The sequence below is a fragment of the Martes martes genome, assembly GCF_963455335.1.
Source record: "Martes martes genome assembly, chromosome: 4".
Classification (NCBI taxonomy): Eukaryota; Metazoa; Chordata; class Mammalia; order Carnivora; family Mustelidae; genus Martes; species Martes martes.
In genome coordinates this window covers 186,874,737-186,892,187 of record NC_137891.1, presented here as the reverse complement: position 1 = coordinate 186,892,187, position 17,451 = coordinate 186,874,737, and the positions used below count along the sequence as shown (strand labels likewise).

The following is a 17,451-nucleotide window of genomic DNA, read 5'->3' as shown; positions in this document are numbered from 1 at the left end:
CGCTCTCTCTAAAACTAAACAAAACAAACCTTGAAACTGACTGACGGCTGCAAGCAGGGCTTGTATCTTGTGCAGCCTGAACAAGCTCAGGTTTCCTCCCCAGGGCCCGCCAGGTGGGCTCTGACATCTCGGGACTAAAGGCGTCTCAGGTGCTATGGTTTTGACAGTGCCCTCCCTCCTTCAGCGACTGCCGGTACGTTCAGACTAACAGGTATGTGGCAAGTGGATGCCTTCAGCAATTAGAAAGGTTTAACAGTTGAAGAACACCAGCAACAGGGAAGGGAACTCAGCTGAAGCCGGAGAATCTGCACGTTAACCAGTAGGGGTGGGACGGTCTCCTGGAAGGAGTGACGACGCCAGCCGCACAGAATGCTCTGGAGTTCGGTGAGACCGTTCCTGTGCGACATGAACGGGCTCCGAAGTTTCTATCGTATGTTAGGCACCCATACATTTCTTAGTAAATATCGGGGAGGTATCTTCACATGCTCTTCCTTGAAGGCATTTTTGTCTTCAGTGAAAGCTTAGTATCAATGCAAAGAAAGCAAAATGCAAAAAAGCTTAGTTATCAATGAAAAAAAAAAGCCAATTCTGATCGATGAGAACTTAATTTCCTTATAAAGTAGCTTACTAAAATATATGAATAGAAAAGCTTATCCATTCACCATCTGTGACTGCCTACATACTTTTATAATCATTACTGTGTGTGTGGTTTTACTTTGTTTCTAATGGGGAGATAATTTGGTTTGGCGATAGGAAACCATGCGGTATTTTGTCAGGAAGACGTTATCCCACTGCTCCATTAGATGGGCTGATGATGCTGGAAATTAACCACCCAGACTCCAAAGGGGGAGCCCCCGGCCTTTCAGGGGCCCCGAATGCACCCATCCAAACCATAACTGACCCACGTGTTCAAAACACAAGGGAGCTTGACCATGTGCACAAAGGATGAGGAGAAAGTCAGTAAATACGACGGGATTCTATTTTCCTTTCAGGAATGGAAAAATGTGAAGCTATTGGACCTAACGTTTTGTTACAAGGAACTAATGTGACGTGAAGCGCTGCTGCCTCCATCAAGCCACAGGTCAGAACCCAAATGCCTGCTGGAGCCAGGTGGACACGCGGACGAAGGGCAGGCCAGCGGTCAGACGACAGGAGGTGGTGAGCGCTGGGACGGCAACAGCACGGCCCGCCCACGGGGCAGAGGCTCCTCACAGGACAATTCAGATATGCTGCTACCAGATTTTCCGATTTTTCCAAGAGAAGACAAACAACTGGGTATTTATGTAAAACCTCCCATTTTTATAAATGTTAGCAACTACAATTTATTGCGTGGGCATCCAAAACCTGGCCACAGGCAGAAGATGGCCCGTAAGCTGCCATAAATACGAAGCAGCAGTGGCAAGGGACTAGAACCCGTGTGGCTTCTCTTGCACTCCTTCTCCGAAGGCCTGGAGAAGGCTCCGATACTAGTTAGAGGAGACGCCTCCGGCTCGAGACCATGTACCGAGAGAACTTCAAGGGTAATTTATGCCCTTGCATATGCCTTCTAATTTATGCGATGAGAGAGAAACCAGTGAAGGCCCATTTAACGCTAACAGCCTCCCACCATTTCTCGGGCATCAGAACCAAGTCTCTTTAATGAAATTAAATCGTAACACCTACATGTTCTTACAGCAACTTAAGAGTTTTCCCACTAATTCTCATATTCGATTTCCCACTCGAGCCTCGGGCCTTCCTGCTGCAGACGGTAGCGCGGACGTGCACGGGGCTTGGGCGGAGGTGGCATGAAGGAGCACAGAACTGTGTGACTTTTAGTGACTCTTCATACAGCCTGGCTGCCGGGGGAGCTTATTTCACGAAGGGCCATTTAGCCCGGCAGTTCTCAACTCTGCTGTGCTTCCGTTTCTTCACGCACAGCACGTGACCAACAGGAACACGTCCCAGATGGGGCTGCAGAACCGTGCCGCCTGGGGGGCGGGGGGTGGTGGTGGCAGGAAATGCAGGTGAAGGCAGAACCGTGTTCTGCAGAAACGGTCTTCCATCACCCCCGCAACCGGCCCGGGCCCTCCCTGGGGTTAGGAACTACCGTCAGCATCTACGCCCTTAGGTTTTCACCCGACAGGTCAGGACACTGAGGACAAGCTGGGTGACTGACCTGCCCAGGTGCACAGAGGTACGCAGAGGCACAGCCGAGCCTAGAACTCAGTCTCTGAGACCAAAAGACCAATGAGGACGGGACTCTGGCGTCTCTTGGTATTCTCCAACCCACGATCGCAGGGTGTGGAGCTGGAGGGCTCTTCCGGGACACAGGACGCGCGGTTTCTCTTACCTCCCATCCTTCCATTTCCAGTCCTCTCTTCCCATATATATCATAGATGGCTCTGGTCTGGGGGTCGCTGAGCACTGCAAATTCAGAACGACACATGCTGAGAGAGCATGGAATTCTCCCATCAGAGCCAGCGACAACATCACCCGGTAAGCTCACCTCTTCCTCTTCCCTATCCAACCCCAATCTCGGCAAGAGGCCCTTTCCATCCCGTGCGTCCTTCCTCCTAACTGCCTCTTAGATCTAATCTAGGATGTGCTGAAAGGTGGACACGAATGAGAAATACTGGATTTTTCGTGTCTTGGCTACTCTTAAATTGTGAGGTTCACCTTATAGGAGGCTGCTCCCGAGTGTCCCTAAAGAACAGTTGTTTCTAACAGAGCTCAGTTTCTGCCGTAGCCCATAACGTACACGGGCTGTTCATTCCAGTCTCTAAAGCCTGTTCAGACAGGCTCTGATTGTAGAAAAAGGTGATTTACTATTTGCTCTATTACAGAGTTTCACTAACTCTGAAGACAGGTTCTTCTCCCCAATCTTTCCTTTTATTAATAAATCATTTAAAGACACAAACACCCGTCACTATGGTGGCGGCCACATCACCTAACTCAGTACATCAAAGTCTTTCAGTGAGGGACGGAGCCACTGGAAGGACATCCGAACTGAACACAAGTGTCAGGAAAGCTAATGGTCATTCCTCTTCTCCTCTGCCAGTTTCTGTTCAAGACCTTTGAATCTTCTTTCCCTTGAGACTTCCCATATATTTTTAGGCCTAATTAAAAAAATGATGTAAATGATTCTATCCATATTCAAATCTAATGGGGAAGAAAGAAATGCTGACCACTGGAAAACGTGGGAGGCAGACTTCTCGAGCTGATCTGGAGGATTTTATAGGGAATTACTTATTCACGGCTTTGCTTTGGTCTCCCCGTTAGGGTGAACACTGGGGCCAGCTCTGCTGCCGCAGCACTTCCACCAGCTCCGGGAGGGTTTTCTGTTAACTCTTCCCTGAATCCCCAGCACCACACGAATGGGCTGAGGGTGATCTGGACAGCAGTCAAAGTATCGCAGCCGTTCAGCCCGCAGGATGCGACAGAAGGACCAGGCTTCTGGTCAGGACCGCCACGGAAGCGGTCTCACTGGAGTTACGTGTGATGAAGACCCGCCACTGAGCTCAGACCCGTGCCACGTGCCACGGCCCAAGCGTTCCTCCTCAGTAAAATCTAATTTTACGGTAAAACCACTAAGTGAAATACAGCATATGCTCTTACAACTGCAACGAGAAGTCTTTATTCTCTAAAGAAACACGTTACTCATTTTTGGTCTGTCTAACCAAGGAGCAAATCACCAAATGGCTCTGGAATAAACAGCCTGTTTTACTTGGTGCGTGTCCTAGGAGTAAATTAATATTTTTTAATCTTTCTTAAAAGTGTGGCAAAATACGCATAACAGAGAAACCATTTTAGCCACTTTGAAGTGTACGATTCGGGGCACTGAGGGCAGTTGCGCCGCTGTGTGACCACCACCACCACCGCGTGACCAAGAGCTTCGCCACCATCTCCAACAGAAACCGGGGACCTATCAGCGACTTGAACGTTTTATACCCAACTACATCACAGAATTTTCTTTCTCTAGTACCTGAGACGTAAGCAGAACACCCTGCGTTACTTGACTCTACCTCCTGTTGGCCTTCTCACGATCGTTCCCCTCCTTCTGTTAGAACCTTTCCTTCACTGAACGCTCCGGAGCCAGTAAAATCGGGGCCAAAAAAAACGTTCTTGTACATCTTCTCATAACAAGAGAACAAAGGGGGCTTGTCGGCAGCGATCAGCCTTTTACCTCTAGGAGTTCCCTTTAGAAGAAAGCCAGCGAGTGACTCAGAGCCCGAGTGCTCCCTGCAGCCCAGCCCGTCCGCTGCTCTGCCCGCACTCTCACTTCCCACTTACTGGACACATATTGATTTCTGAAGCAAAATACTACTCTTTCAAAGGACCCTGTCAGTAAAAAAGCACTGACCTAACCCTCCTCTCTTATACACGTCTAAGGACTCTCTTTCTGTCCTCTACAAATCAAGTCTCTTAAAATCGAGCAGCTGTCCAGGGCATCTGCGTGAAGCCAAGCCCTCCGCTGACCTTCATAAGCCTGGTGAACAAGGTTAAACAGTCGTTCTGCTTGTGATTTGAGCTCGGGGTCTCGGTGCTTGTCGGGATGGTAAAGCATACACAGCCTCCGGTAGGCAGCTTTCAGCTCTTCAGAAGAGGCCTACAGAAAGAAAAATCCAATTAGAGAACAATCAATGCTCCTTAAATATTATCATTATCAGAATCAGCCTTGAAATGGGAGCCTGTCAGCCACTTTCCTACGTGTCTGCTCTCTGCACCCGGGACATAATGAAGTTATGCTTTATTGCTTCAATAAGGCTTCTTTTTTCCCCAGTTAATAAAGTGATCAATTATGGACATCAATAGGAACTGTGTTTCGCTGGGAAATGCTGCGATCAGATGTGTCTCTAAACTGGTTCACTGTGTTCTGAGCTGAAACAAAAAACGTCAGAGACCCGCTTACTTTTTAACCTAAGTTATTTGAAATAAATCATAACAACGTATTCCTAACAGAAAATTGGCTCAGACAGGGAAAAAGCTATACACCACTAGACAGCAATGCCATGCATTTTACGCAGTTTTCCAACAAAAGAAATGCGGTGAATATATTTACCCTTAAAAAAAATCAAAGACAAATAAAATTGTAAAGCCAACACACGCCCCCGGTTCAACCTCTAATTCCAAAAGGCAGTGCAGAGAGCCGGCAAAAATCCTTTGCTGTCCTACAGTAGAAACAAAAGCCCTCCTTCCCAAATCCAAAAGACGCCCCCCCTGCCCCCAAGGCCCCAGTCCTCACAAAGTCCTCAGCTGGAGGGAGAACATGCACCACGAGAGGAGATGACACAGAGTAAATAAAATGGACTCCGTGTTTTAGGCACACAGAAGGGAGGGACATGGGGGTGAGGACAAAACCCACATTCTGCTTTGCCTGCCACATGGCCACCGAGAAGTTAGCAGGAACATCCTCCCTCAGAGGCCCTAGAACACTGAGCTACCTATGTGGCTAGCCCCTCAGGCCTGTTTTTTGAGCAGTATTAGATCTGATTTTGTATCAGCCTCAGGGACCATTCTGGTCCATCAGAGGCGATGCTGAACAGGCAGCTCTATCCAGATGATCGGCCAAAGAAAGAACATTTTATTTTGGGAGGCAACTCCCTCACCATTTTGATCACAGAAGCCCATTTCTGGGTCGTGGACAACGTGCCAGAGGGGGCCAAAAAACCAGGCATCTGGGCATCTGGGACCAAGTCTCAGAACCTGTATCTGCAGGGACAGCCACCACAGGGACTCATCAAGTGATCAAGGTGACAAGGAAACACGTTTGAGCATATTTTCCTATAATTTCTACAACTTTTCAGTATCTTCCAATTCCAGGACTCACGAAGGTTTTTTTCCCCCCGCTAAGGATAAAAGGCAAAACTTTAATGTACTTTAGTAGTAATTTCTGGCACAAAATTTAAATACTTTATATGAGTATGTTATCCAGACGCTAGAAAACCGGCAACACTGCGCATGTTTACTGCAAGTTTTTTTTTTTTTTTAAAGACTTTTATTTATTTGAGAGAGTGAGCGAGTGCGGGGGTGGGGGTGGGCGTGGGGCAGATAGAGAGGGACAAGCAGGCTTCCCGCTGAGCAGGGAGCCCGATTCGGGGCTCGATCCCAGGACTCTGGGATCATAAGCTCAACTGAAACCAGACGCTTCACTGACTGAGCCACCCAGGTGCCCCTACTAGAGGTTTCTTTCCTTTTTTTTTTTTTTTTTAAAAGATTTTATTTATTCATGAGAGACAAAGAGAGGCAGAGGGAGAAGCAGGCTCCCCGCTGAGCAGGGAGCCCGATTCGGGGCTCGATCCCAGGACTCTGGGATCATAAGCTCAACTGAAACCAGACGCTTCACTGACTGAGCCACCCAGGTGCCCCTACTAGAGGTTTCTTTCCTTTTTTTTTTTTTTTTTAAAAGATTTTATTTATTCATGAGAGACAAAGAGAGGCAGAGGGAGAAGCAGGCTCCCCGCTGAGCAGGGAGCCCAATGCGGGACTGCATCCCAGGTCCCCAGGATTATGACCTGAGCCGAAGGCAGACGCTTAACCATCTGAGCCACCCAGGCACCCCCGCCCCCCCCCAACTAGAGGTTTCAAACAAGGAATTCTAGAGGCCTCCAAAGGAAGACTGTGCACGTGACTGGCAAGATGTGTCAGTCACACGTGCCCAGTGCCCCTCCGTGCCTTCTGGACAATGTCTTCACTTCCAGGCCCACCGCTTCTTCTTCTGGGAAGGAGGTGGCTGGCTGGCTGACCTCTCTGGGCCTTTCCAGCTGACTTCACATGCTCTGTCGTCTGGAAAGAGCCATCTGTGAGCCCCTCAGCCTGTGCTTTAAACCAGACACAGACCTTCGCTGCTTATTTGGACAGAGGCTCATCTACACGTAGTTTTAAATCAGCAGCTCCCTAAAGAGGGTCAAAGACCTCGTTAACTGAGTATCCCTTGTCCTCTTGGAATCAGGCAGACTTCTGCCCCATTCTAGCTCCCCTGCCTGCCTTCGTTCTCTTTGGTGCGGCCTCTGAGAATTATACTGTCCAACAACTTGCAGTTGGCTGCCTTCCCTCTCTCTCTCCATCTGCTCACCTACAAGATTTCCTCTGTGGTGACACACCGACCTCCAAGTTTACTGGTGAAGAACACAGGCTTTTGGGGCAAATGAGCTTTCTGACTCCTAGCTTGCTCATCCGCAAAAGGGCGAAAGTCTCTGGGATGGGCAGACAACGGAATGAGAGCGTGACCACACGGGGCTTTCGCAGAGTGCCTGACACAGAGCACAGGCTTACGAAGTGTGGCTCCTGTAAAACCTTTTCTTTGTATTCTCACCTTGCAGCTGTGGACACTGGTACCTCTCTCCCCAAAGTCACTGTGAGGAGTAAAGGACGTAAGACCCATATAGGGCTCAACAACACTGTGCTCACAGTAGGGATCCGATCACTCCAGCTGTCATAACCCAAAGTGTTAGCTCAGTACCCCCCGGAAAGCAGAACAGATCAGAGAGAAGGTGTCACCCTGGCACGGGCTGGCAGGAGCACTCAATCGTGAAGCAGTTCCTATTTGTGAAAATCCACCGAGCTGCACACTTACAACATGCACCCTCTTCTAGATACACCTTCTGTTTCAATAAAAACATGAGACTCCATTGAAGACATGTGCGTCAACATTCCTGTGTCTGCAGGTCTTTTTTTCTTACCCTTGATTTCTTTCCCTGCCAACAGCAATCATGCAATGCGTTTCTTGCCACACTTGGCCAATATGCCCCCTGTACCAAACTCATTGTTTTAAGCAAATAATAGTTAACTGAATAAAACAGATCTCCTCCAGGTAGGTTTACCCACGTAATGATGGAAAGGGGGCTTGTTCCTTCCTAAACAGCAATTACAGGTTATTTTCTTTCTGCCAATTTTAATCGTTCTTTCCAGCATCGCGTAAGTTGCAAGTGCATGATTAGACAGGCCCGGCTGACTTCTAGCTTAGGCTGCTGTTTCCTAGTTGTTAAAATTAAATGAGATGATAAAGGGGAGAGGGGAGATATCTAATCTGAAAGACCTTCTGTAATCATATTAATAAATGACTTGATGTGCTATCGATTAAGTAACAGAAATGAGAAGTTTCATTTTTAATAAATATTACATTCAGTAGAAGGTTAGATTGGACCTTTCATCATAACTGATGCGCTGAGGTCACTGGGTCAATAAACTCTTTATCATAAAAAACTGATATTATTTCAAAATCTGTGATATCATTAAAAATGAAACCTACAGCTGCACACTCATTTCTAAAATCCTGTGTAAAGAGGAGTATTGTGCTTTTAAGTCTGAAAAGTTTTGCAGCGCCTGGGTGGCTCGGTTTTTGGGCTTCTGCACTCGACTCAGGTCATGACCCAAGTGTTGGGATGGAGCCTCACGTGGGGTCCCTGCTGAGCAGGGAGTCTGCTTCTCCCTCTCCAACTCTCCCTGCTTAAATTTCCTCTCTCGCTCTCTTTCTGTCAAATAAATAAATAAAATCTTAAAAAAAAAAAGTCTGAAAAGTTTCATCATCTCAATCATCTGTTTCTTTTTTTTTTTTTTAAGATTTTATTTATTTATTTGACAGAGAGAGAGAGAGAGAGCGATCACAAGCAGACAGAGAGGCAGGCAGAGACAGACAGGAAAGCAGGCTCCCTGCTGAGCAGAGAGCCCCATGCGGGGCTTAATCCCAGAACCCTGAGATCATGACCTGAGCCAAAGGCAGAGGCTTAATCCACTGAGCCAATCAGGTGCCCCCATCTGGTTCTGTTTTTAATGTAAAAAGTCAATCTATTATAAATTCAACCTCATAGATCATAAAACTCGCAGTGAAAAGGTCCTCTGTGACCTGACCATAGAGTTTAGTGGTCTGTTAAAATGGTTGGATTTCATGCTACAGGATACAAAAAAGAAATTTCTGCAATAAGGCACAAAAATAAAAGGCTTACAGATTAGAAATGAAAAAGAAGAACTCTGTATTTGCAGACATCACTTACATGCGAAATCATAAAGAACCTATAAAAAAGCTACTAAGTGATGTTAGCAAGGTCATGGGGGACAGGGTCACTACACAAACATCAATTTATTTCTACAATCTAAAAACAAACTTAAAAAGACAATACTGTTTAGAGTACCATCAACAAACACGGCCTGCTCAGGGATGGACGAAACGACTGTGTTCAGGACATGTCTGCAGGTAACCCCAACAGAGTACCGACAGGAATCACAGCCTGGATTTAACTACTAATCAAAGACTTCTTGACAAAACGAAAAAGTCCTGGACCTAATGGCTTCACTGGTGAATTCTACCAGAAATTTAAAGAATTAATCTCAATCCTTCTCCACATTTTCCAAAACACCGAGGAGGAAGGAACACTTCCAAACTCATTCCAAAGCTAGAAGAAGACAGCAGAAGAAAACCTTACGAACGCTGATGCAAAAATTCTCAACAGAACACTACTAAACAGAACTTAGCATACTAAAAGGATTATTATACACCGTAACTGAGTGGCATTTATTCCTGGAATGCAAGGATAGTTCAGCACAAATCAATATAATATACTACACTAAGAGAATGAAAAGAAAAAAACCCCATACGATCATCTCAATTGATGCAGAAAAAGCATCTGACAAAATTCAACACTTTATCGTGGTAAAAACATTCAACAAACTAGGAACAGAAGGACACTACCTCAGCATAATAAAAGCCATAAAGAGCTCTTACAACTGAAGGCAGATCTACAGTGAACATCCTATTCAATGGTGAAACACTGAAACATTTTCCTCTAAGATCAGGATCCACGCAAGGATGTCTGCTTTTACTTCTATTCAACATAGTATTGGAGGTCCTAGCCAGAGCAACTAGATAAGAAAAAGAAATAAATGGCATTCAAATTGAAAAGTAATATAATCTGTTTCCAGACTGTATGATCTTATATGAAGAAAACAAACAATTCCATCCACACAGAAAAAATTTCGAACTAATAAATGAATTCAGCAAAGTTGCAGGATACAAAGTCAACACACACAAATTAGCTGTATTTCTGTACAGTAAAAATGAACTATCTTGAAAGGAAGAAAAACAGCTCCATGTACAAAAGCATTAAAAAAAAAAAGCAAACCCTAGTAAACTTAACTAAAGAGGTAGATTTTTTATTTTTAAGATTTTACTTATTATTTATTTGACAGACAGAGATCACAGGTAGGCAGAGAAGCAGGCAGAGAGAGAGAGGAGGAAGTGGGCTCCCTGGTGAGCAGAGAGCCCGATGCGGGGCTCAATCCCAGGACCCTGGGATTATGACCCGAGCCAAAGGCAGAGTCCTTAACCCACTGAGCCACCCAGGCGCCCCGGTATTAGATTTTTTATAATGAGAACTATGACATGCCACTGAAAGAATTAAGGAAGAAATTAAAAAAAAAATAAAAAAAGACAGACATTCCACATCAACGTATGGGAAGACAGTATTATTAAAATGTCAGTATTACCCAAAGCAACTAAAAGATTCAATACGATCCCTATCAAAATCCCAATGCCAGTTTTTGCAGAAATAGAAAAATCCCCCCTAAAATTTGCATGGAACCTCAAGGGACCCCAAAGAGCCAAATAATCTTTTTTTTTTCTTAAGATTTTATTTATTTATTCGACAGAGAGAGATCACAAGTAGGCAGAGAGAGAGAGAGAGAGAGAGGGAAGCAGACTCCCCGCTGAGCAGAGAGACCGATGTGGGGCTTGATCCCAGGACCCTGAGATCATGACCCGAGCCGAAGGCAACGGCTTAACCCACTGAGCCACCCAGGTGCCCCGAAGAGCCAAATAATCTTGAAAAAGAACAAAGTTGGGGGATTTGTATTTCCTTACGTCAAAGCTTACTACAGAGCTACAGTAATCAAAACAGTGTGGTACTGGAATAAAGACAGATGTATGGACCAATAGGATAGGACAGAGGGTCCAGAAATACATACTCACATATATGGTCAAATGATTTTTGACACGGTGCCAAGACTACTCAATAGGGAAGGACAGTTTTTTCAACAAATGGTGCCGGGAAAACTGGATATTTGTTTGTAAAAGAATGAGTAGGACCCTTCCTTCATACCATATATAAAAGTTAATGCAATTGACTTTTGTGTTGACTTCTTATCATGTAACTTCGCTCAATTCACTTATTAGTTTATTCACTAAAAATGGATGAAAGACCTAAACATAAGAGCTAGAAGTGTAAAAAACTCTTTGCAGAAAACACAGGGCAAAAGTTTCATTACATTGGATTTGGCAATGATTTCTTGGTTATAACATCAAAGGCACAGGCAATAAAAGAAAAAAACAGACAAACTGAACTCCGCAAAACTAAGAACTTTTATAAATCAAGGGATACTATCAAGAAAGTGAAAAAACAATCTAAAGAATGAGAGAAAATATTTGCAAATCCTATTACCTAATAAGGAAGTAATACCCAGAATACATAAAGAACCCCTAAAACTCAACAAAAACAACCAACCTAGTTAAAAAACTGACAAAGGACTTGAACAGACATTTCCCCAAAGAAGATATACTAATGTCCAATAAGCACAGGAAAGGATGCTCGGTGTCACTAATCATCAGGGAAAGGCCAGTCAAGGCCACCATGAGACAGCCCTTCACACCCATTAGGACGCTACTACAGAACAATCATATAATAACAAGTGTTGGCAAGCATGTGAAGACACCGGAACCCGTGTACACTACTGGTGGGAATGTAAGATGGTATGGCTTTCGTGGAAAAGAGTGTGGTAGTTCCTCAAAAAAATAAAAACAGATTTACCAGATGACTCAGCAATTCCACTTCTGGGCATAGAGCCAAAAGAACCGGAAGCAGGGTCTCAGAGAGCTACCTGTAAACCCACGTTCACAGCAATATTATTCACAACAGCTAAGACACGGAAGCAGCCCAAGCGTCCATCCACAGATGAATGCTTATCAGCAGAATGTGGTACAAACACACAACGGAATGATCAGTCTTAAAAAGACATGTGCTAGAACGTGGATGAACCCCGAAAATGACATACCGAGTGAAATAAGCCAGTCACAAAATGATGACTCCTGTATGATTCTAGATTCTATGATGAGGAATCTAGTAGTAAAAAATCAGAGACAGAAAGTAGAATCATGCTCGCCAGGGAGCCGGGTGGGGGAGTAGACAGTTATTGTGTAATAGGTAGAATTTCAGTTTTGCAAGATGAAAAGATTTCAGGAGACAGATGGCAGGGACGGTTGCGCAACATCAGGTATGTGCTTAGCACCACGGAACTGTAAAAATCGGGTAAGATGATAAATTTTATGTTACATGTATTTGACACTTTAAACAACTGAGGGGCACCTGGGTGGCTCAGCCGGGTAAGTGTCTGCCTTCGGCTCAGGTCATGATCCCAGGGTCTTGGGATCAAGCTCCAAGTCTGGGTCTCTGCTCAGCGGGCAGTCGGCTTCTCCCTCTCCTTCTGCCTGCTGCTCCCCCTGCTTGTGCTCTCTTTGTCAAATAAGTAAATAAGATCTTAAAAAATAATAGTAATAATTGGGGGGAAAAAACCCTCAAAATAGAAAAAAAGAAAGGACTTAAATGTGAAAGCTAAAACCATAAAACTTCTAAAAACATCATTTTTGTAACCTTGAGCTAAAGATCTCCTATACAGAAGAAAAGAAAAATACTTGTAAAATATGTATGTAATAGACTTGTATCCGGAATATATGAAGAGCTCTTACTGAAGAAGTCAATCCGATAAATTTATGAGTAAAAGATTTAAACAGAGACTTCAGCCAAAGGTGGTACAGGAACGGCTGGTTAGTACATGAAAAGACATTCAGTATTGTTAGTCACTGTGGAAGTGCCAATTAAAAATAAAAGTAGATACCACATAACCACTAGAATGTCTAAAATGACAGACTGAGAATATTAAATGTAGGTGAGGATGTGAAGCAAAATAAACAACATTTTCAAAAATATGAACAAAAGCTTTGTCATTAGCAGAGAGATAAAAATGGCATCAATTCTAATGGTCAAAATAGGTTAAAGAAATGAGTCAATGGCTATGTTTTTCCTAGTTGAATTACCTTAAAAAACCTTTACTTTGGGGCGCCCGGGTGGCTCAGTCAGTTAAGCGGCTGCCTTCGGCTCAGGTCATGATCTCAGGGTCCTGGGATTGAGCCCTGCATTGGGCTCTTTGCTCAGCAGGGAGCCTGCTCTCCCTCTCCCTCTGCCTGCAGCTCTGTCTACTTGTGCATTCCATCCCTCTAATAAATAAAATCTTAAAAAAAAAACACCCTGCTATTTTTATTAGAAAAGTATACATATTCTTCATGGATAAAATAGAAAATAGAGATAACATGTTTTAAAATAAAAATTTGTTTTTTTAATAGAATTTTATAATCCCCCCCTTTTTTCAGTTAAAAGTCTTTGTGAGGTTTTGTTTTTGCAGCTTTTATTGGTCATCAAGCATTTTCCACATCATTTTAAATGGCTGCATAGTATTTCAAATATGGCATTATCAGTTTATATAAGGATTCCCTATGAACAATTTTCACGTGTTTTCAAAAGGCTGGAGTGGACATTCCTACAGCTAAAACTTTATGTGCATCCATGATTATCTTTTTGCAAAGAAGCTTCTAGAACCGTTGGGTTAAAGGGTGTAAGATTTCTGTTTTAATCTGCTGAACAGCTCTCTACTGTCTAAGATTTAATTATTTTAAATTTAAAAATTTAATTTTATCAAAGGGATACATAAAACAGTTTATAAATGTAACTATTAGACTTACAACCAAAACAGCATTCATCCCCACTCCTCAGGTGATAAGTACTTTAAAATCTCTCAGCATTTTCCTCATTTATATTTCAAAATCACATGCTTATACTTATATCCTTAATTTTATTTAATTTTTAAAAAGATTTTATTTATTTGACAGAGATCACAAGTAGGCAGAGAGGCAGGGAGAGAGAGAGAGAGAGAGGGGAAGGCAGGCTCCCCACCAAGCAGGGAGCCCACAGTGGGGCTCAATCCCAGGACCCTGGGATCATGAGCTGAGCTGAAGGCAGAGGCTTTAACCCACTGAGCCACCCAGGCACCCCTTTTTCTCTTTTTTAAAGTAAGCTTTACACCCACTGTGAGGCTCAAACTCAGGATCCTGAAAGAGACATGCTCTACTGACTAAGCCAGTCAGGGGCACCTCAAAATGTTCTCTTCTTGTATTCTGCCTTTACCCTTCATAAATAGTTGGCTGAGGATAGAACCCTAGCTTGGAAATATTTTCTCCTCAGAATTTTTACTGTATTGTTTGTTTCACTGTCTCTTAGCTTATAGTACTGAGCTGAGAAAGGTTAATGTCATTCCAATTTCCAATCCTTTGTGACTTGTTTGGAAACTTTTAGCATGTTCTCTTTAACCAATGATTTCCTCAGCATGGGTCTTTTCTCCAACCCACCGAGCTCGTTACTTAATTGGCCCTTTCCATCTACAGTCTCATATCTTTTAGTTCTGAGAATTCTTCTCATATTGTTTAATATAATTTCTTCTTCATTTTACTTTAATATGTAAGAGTTGGTCTTCTAATTTTAAAATTTTACTTTGATGATTTCCTCATCGTTATCTTCCAGCCCCTCTACAGAATTTTTATTTCTATCTTATTTTTAATTTCCAAGATCTTCTTTTGTTTATATTTCTTTTTTAAAAAGATTTATTTATTTAGAGAGAGAAAAGTGTGAGCAAGCAGGAGGAGGGGCAGAGGGAGGGAGGATCGTGAAGCAGACTCCCAGCTGGGCACGGAGCCTGAGACAGGGCTCAATCCCACCACCCTGAGATCGTGACCTGAGCCCAAATCAAATCAGATGCCTAACCCACTGAGCCACCGAGGCGACCCAGAACAAGGTGATAATTTTAAAAGAGACATATACAGGGGTGCCTGGGTGGTCGGTTAAGCGGCAGGCCCTTGATTTCCTCAGCTCAGGTCATGATCTCGGGGTCATGAGATCAAGCCCTCCCTGAGACTCAGCACTCAGCTGGGAGCCCCTCCCCTGACTTGTGCTCACTCTCTGTCTAAATAAGTACACACATACATAAATAAAATCTTTCAAAAAAAAGTATCACTTTGTTCTTATTTCTTTCATGTAATATTTTATTTCTCCGAAGACGATCTAGCTTTCAAATTCCCTGCACTGTCTGCTTCCTTCATCTCTCTTTGCTGTCGCATGATCTTAGAAACTCACGTTGTGGTATCCCTTCAAATATTTACGTTCTCTGGTACCAATTCATACCCGAGAGTAAGACACGAAGGAGCTATCTGGAAGCTCTATGTGAACAGGCCTTGTCGTCCGTCTGATGAACTCCTTTATGAAATGCCTACGGGAGGACCCGGAAGTGTCATTTGGTGGTATTTTCTCTTTGATAAGTCAGTTTCTTCACGGAAGGACGCAGAGAACAAGGAAAAGCTGTAAGTTTCCACGCAGGATGTCATCACTCATGTATTCCCTGCTTTTGCAAGGCTGCCACTCTCGCCCTCTCCTGAGTCTACGGCCTTCCTGGTTCAATTTCTCCAGGGAATGATCGTCCTGTCTCCTGGCTGGGTGGGTCAGCACACTCATCTCATCAGCACTGAGTGCTACCATGAGAAAGAAAACAAACTTTGTCAACATGGTAGACAAAACCGGGCAAGCTATTTTAAACTGCATTTGTTGGGCGCCTGGGTAGGTTAAGTGTTTACCTTTGCCCCAGGTCATGATCCCAGGGTTCTGGGATTGAGTATGTCAGGCTCTCTGCTCATCGGGGAGCCTGCTTTTCCCTCTCCCTCTGCCTGATGCTCTGCCTGCTTGTGATCTCTCTCTGTCAGATAAATGGATAAAATCGTAAAAAAAAAAAAAGTGATTTGTTTACTATTGAGGATGAACATTTCTCCATGTATCTATTTGCATTTTGGACAACTTTTTATGAAATAACCCATTTTTTCCTTTGTATTGTCTTAAATGCTTCCGTCTGAGCAGAATACATACTAGTTCCATTCATATCGTTGCCTAGAACTAGTCACAGGGCCTCACTGAACACTGGGGGACTGGCAAGTGCAGTCCCACCATGGGCCGGACAAGCAAAGAACCAATGTTCTTGGAAGACCCGACAGAGCCGGCAAGCAGCAACTTACACCTCATGCTTACATCCATCTGAGGAACAGGAAAGTCACTAGGTCTGTTGCAACTGAAGCCCATACTTTCCAGCTCAAACTTCCAGCTGTGTCTACACTGCTGTATTTCAGCAAAGCTCCAAAACTACGTTCTATTGGATTTTGGGAAGTTTGCCTAATTACCACAATTGAAGATTCATTACTGTCCATATGTTCCTGATTGAAATAAACTGCATCAGCTAATAAAACCTGTAATTTTTTACGATACTTGGTGCTCATACAATTTAAAAGAAAAAGCAGATTTCAGAGCTAATGAACACCAAGCCAGCATGGGTGCTTTGTGCTGAATAAGAGCTGTTTCATGAAGAGGAGGGGTTCCAGACTACTTGGTGTCACCAAGGAGACCAAGGCGTGTACTCATCAAACACTAACTGGACTTGGAAAAATTTCCCACTTCATTTTGAAAAGGTTCCCACCACACAGCCCAAAGCGTCGCACAATAAAACTGTTCTCGCACACAGCCTTCTACAATTTTCATTTTTATGTTGAACACGGATGGAGGGTCTGGAAAGAAGCCAGGGTTGATCTGCAAACAGCAGGACTCCGACACCCTACGTGGACTCACACGCAACCTCGAGCACGGTGTGGACCGTGCTAACTCGTCCTGCCTGAGGTGCTCGTTGTAAGGAGCACCTCCAGTGGAACACGATTTCAAGTGAGACTAACCTGTGTAGTCTGCCCTAAACATTCAGCTCTGACAAAAGAAAAAACTCCAAGAACAATCTAATCCATCTGAAATGTACTTACTTTTACTAATACTACTAATGCTCGTACGAAAGACGATAAACAAGTAACCTTCTCCCACCGCAACAAAGGAACAGAAGAGGAACAAAAGCCTGCCAGACGAAAAGGGACGAGCCCAGCAGGACAAGCCCTGCTCTCTTCAGCACGATCCCCAGTCTCTGTGCACGCTGGCTTACTCCAGGAGCGGGCATAAAGGTGAGCATTCGAATCTGCTCTCTTCCTCTCGTATCTGGCTTTGAACAATTCTGACAAGTGACCATTCAGATCTGCCAAATGACACTGATAAACTCCTACCAATACATTCCTCTAGAATGATCCGTTGCCAAAACTGCAATGTGGTCTTCAACACAGGCATTCCACAAAGCAAAAAGCATCCGGACATGGCGGGTATGACACCAGCAAATACTGAACTCTTCCAGTCAGTGCACTGACCGAGCGCCTGACCTGTTCTGAGGGCCGCAGGAGGTCCAACAGAAATGCGGTATTAAGATTACAAAGTAGGTGTGCATATGTGTTTCCCCTAAAAAAAAACCCCACGT

The 17,451-nt window shown here is 44.1% G+C and overlaps 1 protein-coding gene across 1 annotated transcript in view; it reads right to left on the bottom strand.

The window, feature by feature from the left end:
* The window catches only part of DNAJC11 (DnaJ heat shock protein family (Hsp40) member C11), a 70,591-nt gene that overhangs the window by 44,041 nt on the left and 9,099 nt on the right, over positions 1-17,451 (bottom strand). The window contains exons 2-3 of the mRNA XM_080800333.1: positions 4,456-4,585; positions 2,330-2,403 (exon numbers count right to left, since the gene is read on the bottom strand). Of these exons, the coding sequence (XP_080656459.1) occupies positions 2,330-2,403; positions 4,456-4,585 (204 nt within the window). The remainder of the gene's footprint in view (positions 1-2,329; positions 2,404-4,455; positions 4,586-17,451) is intronic.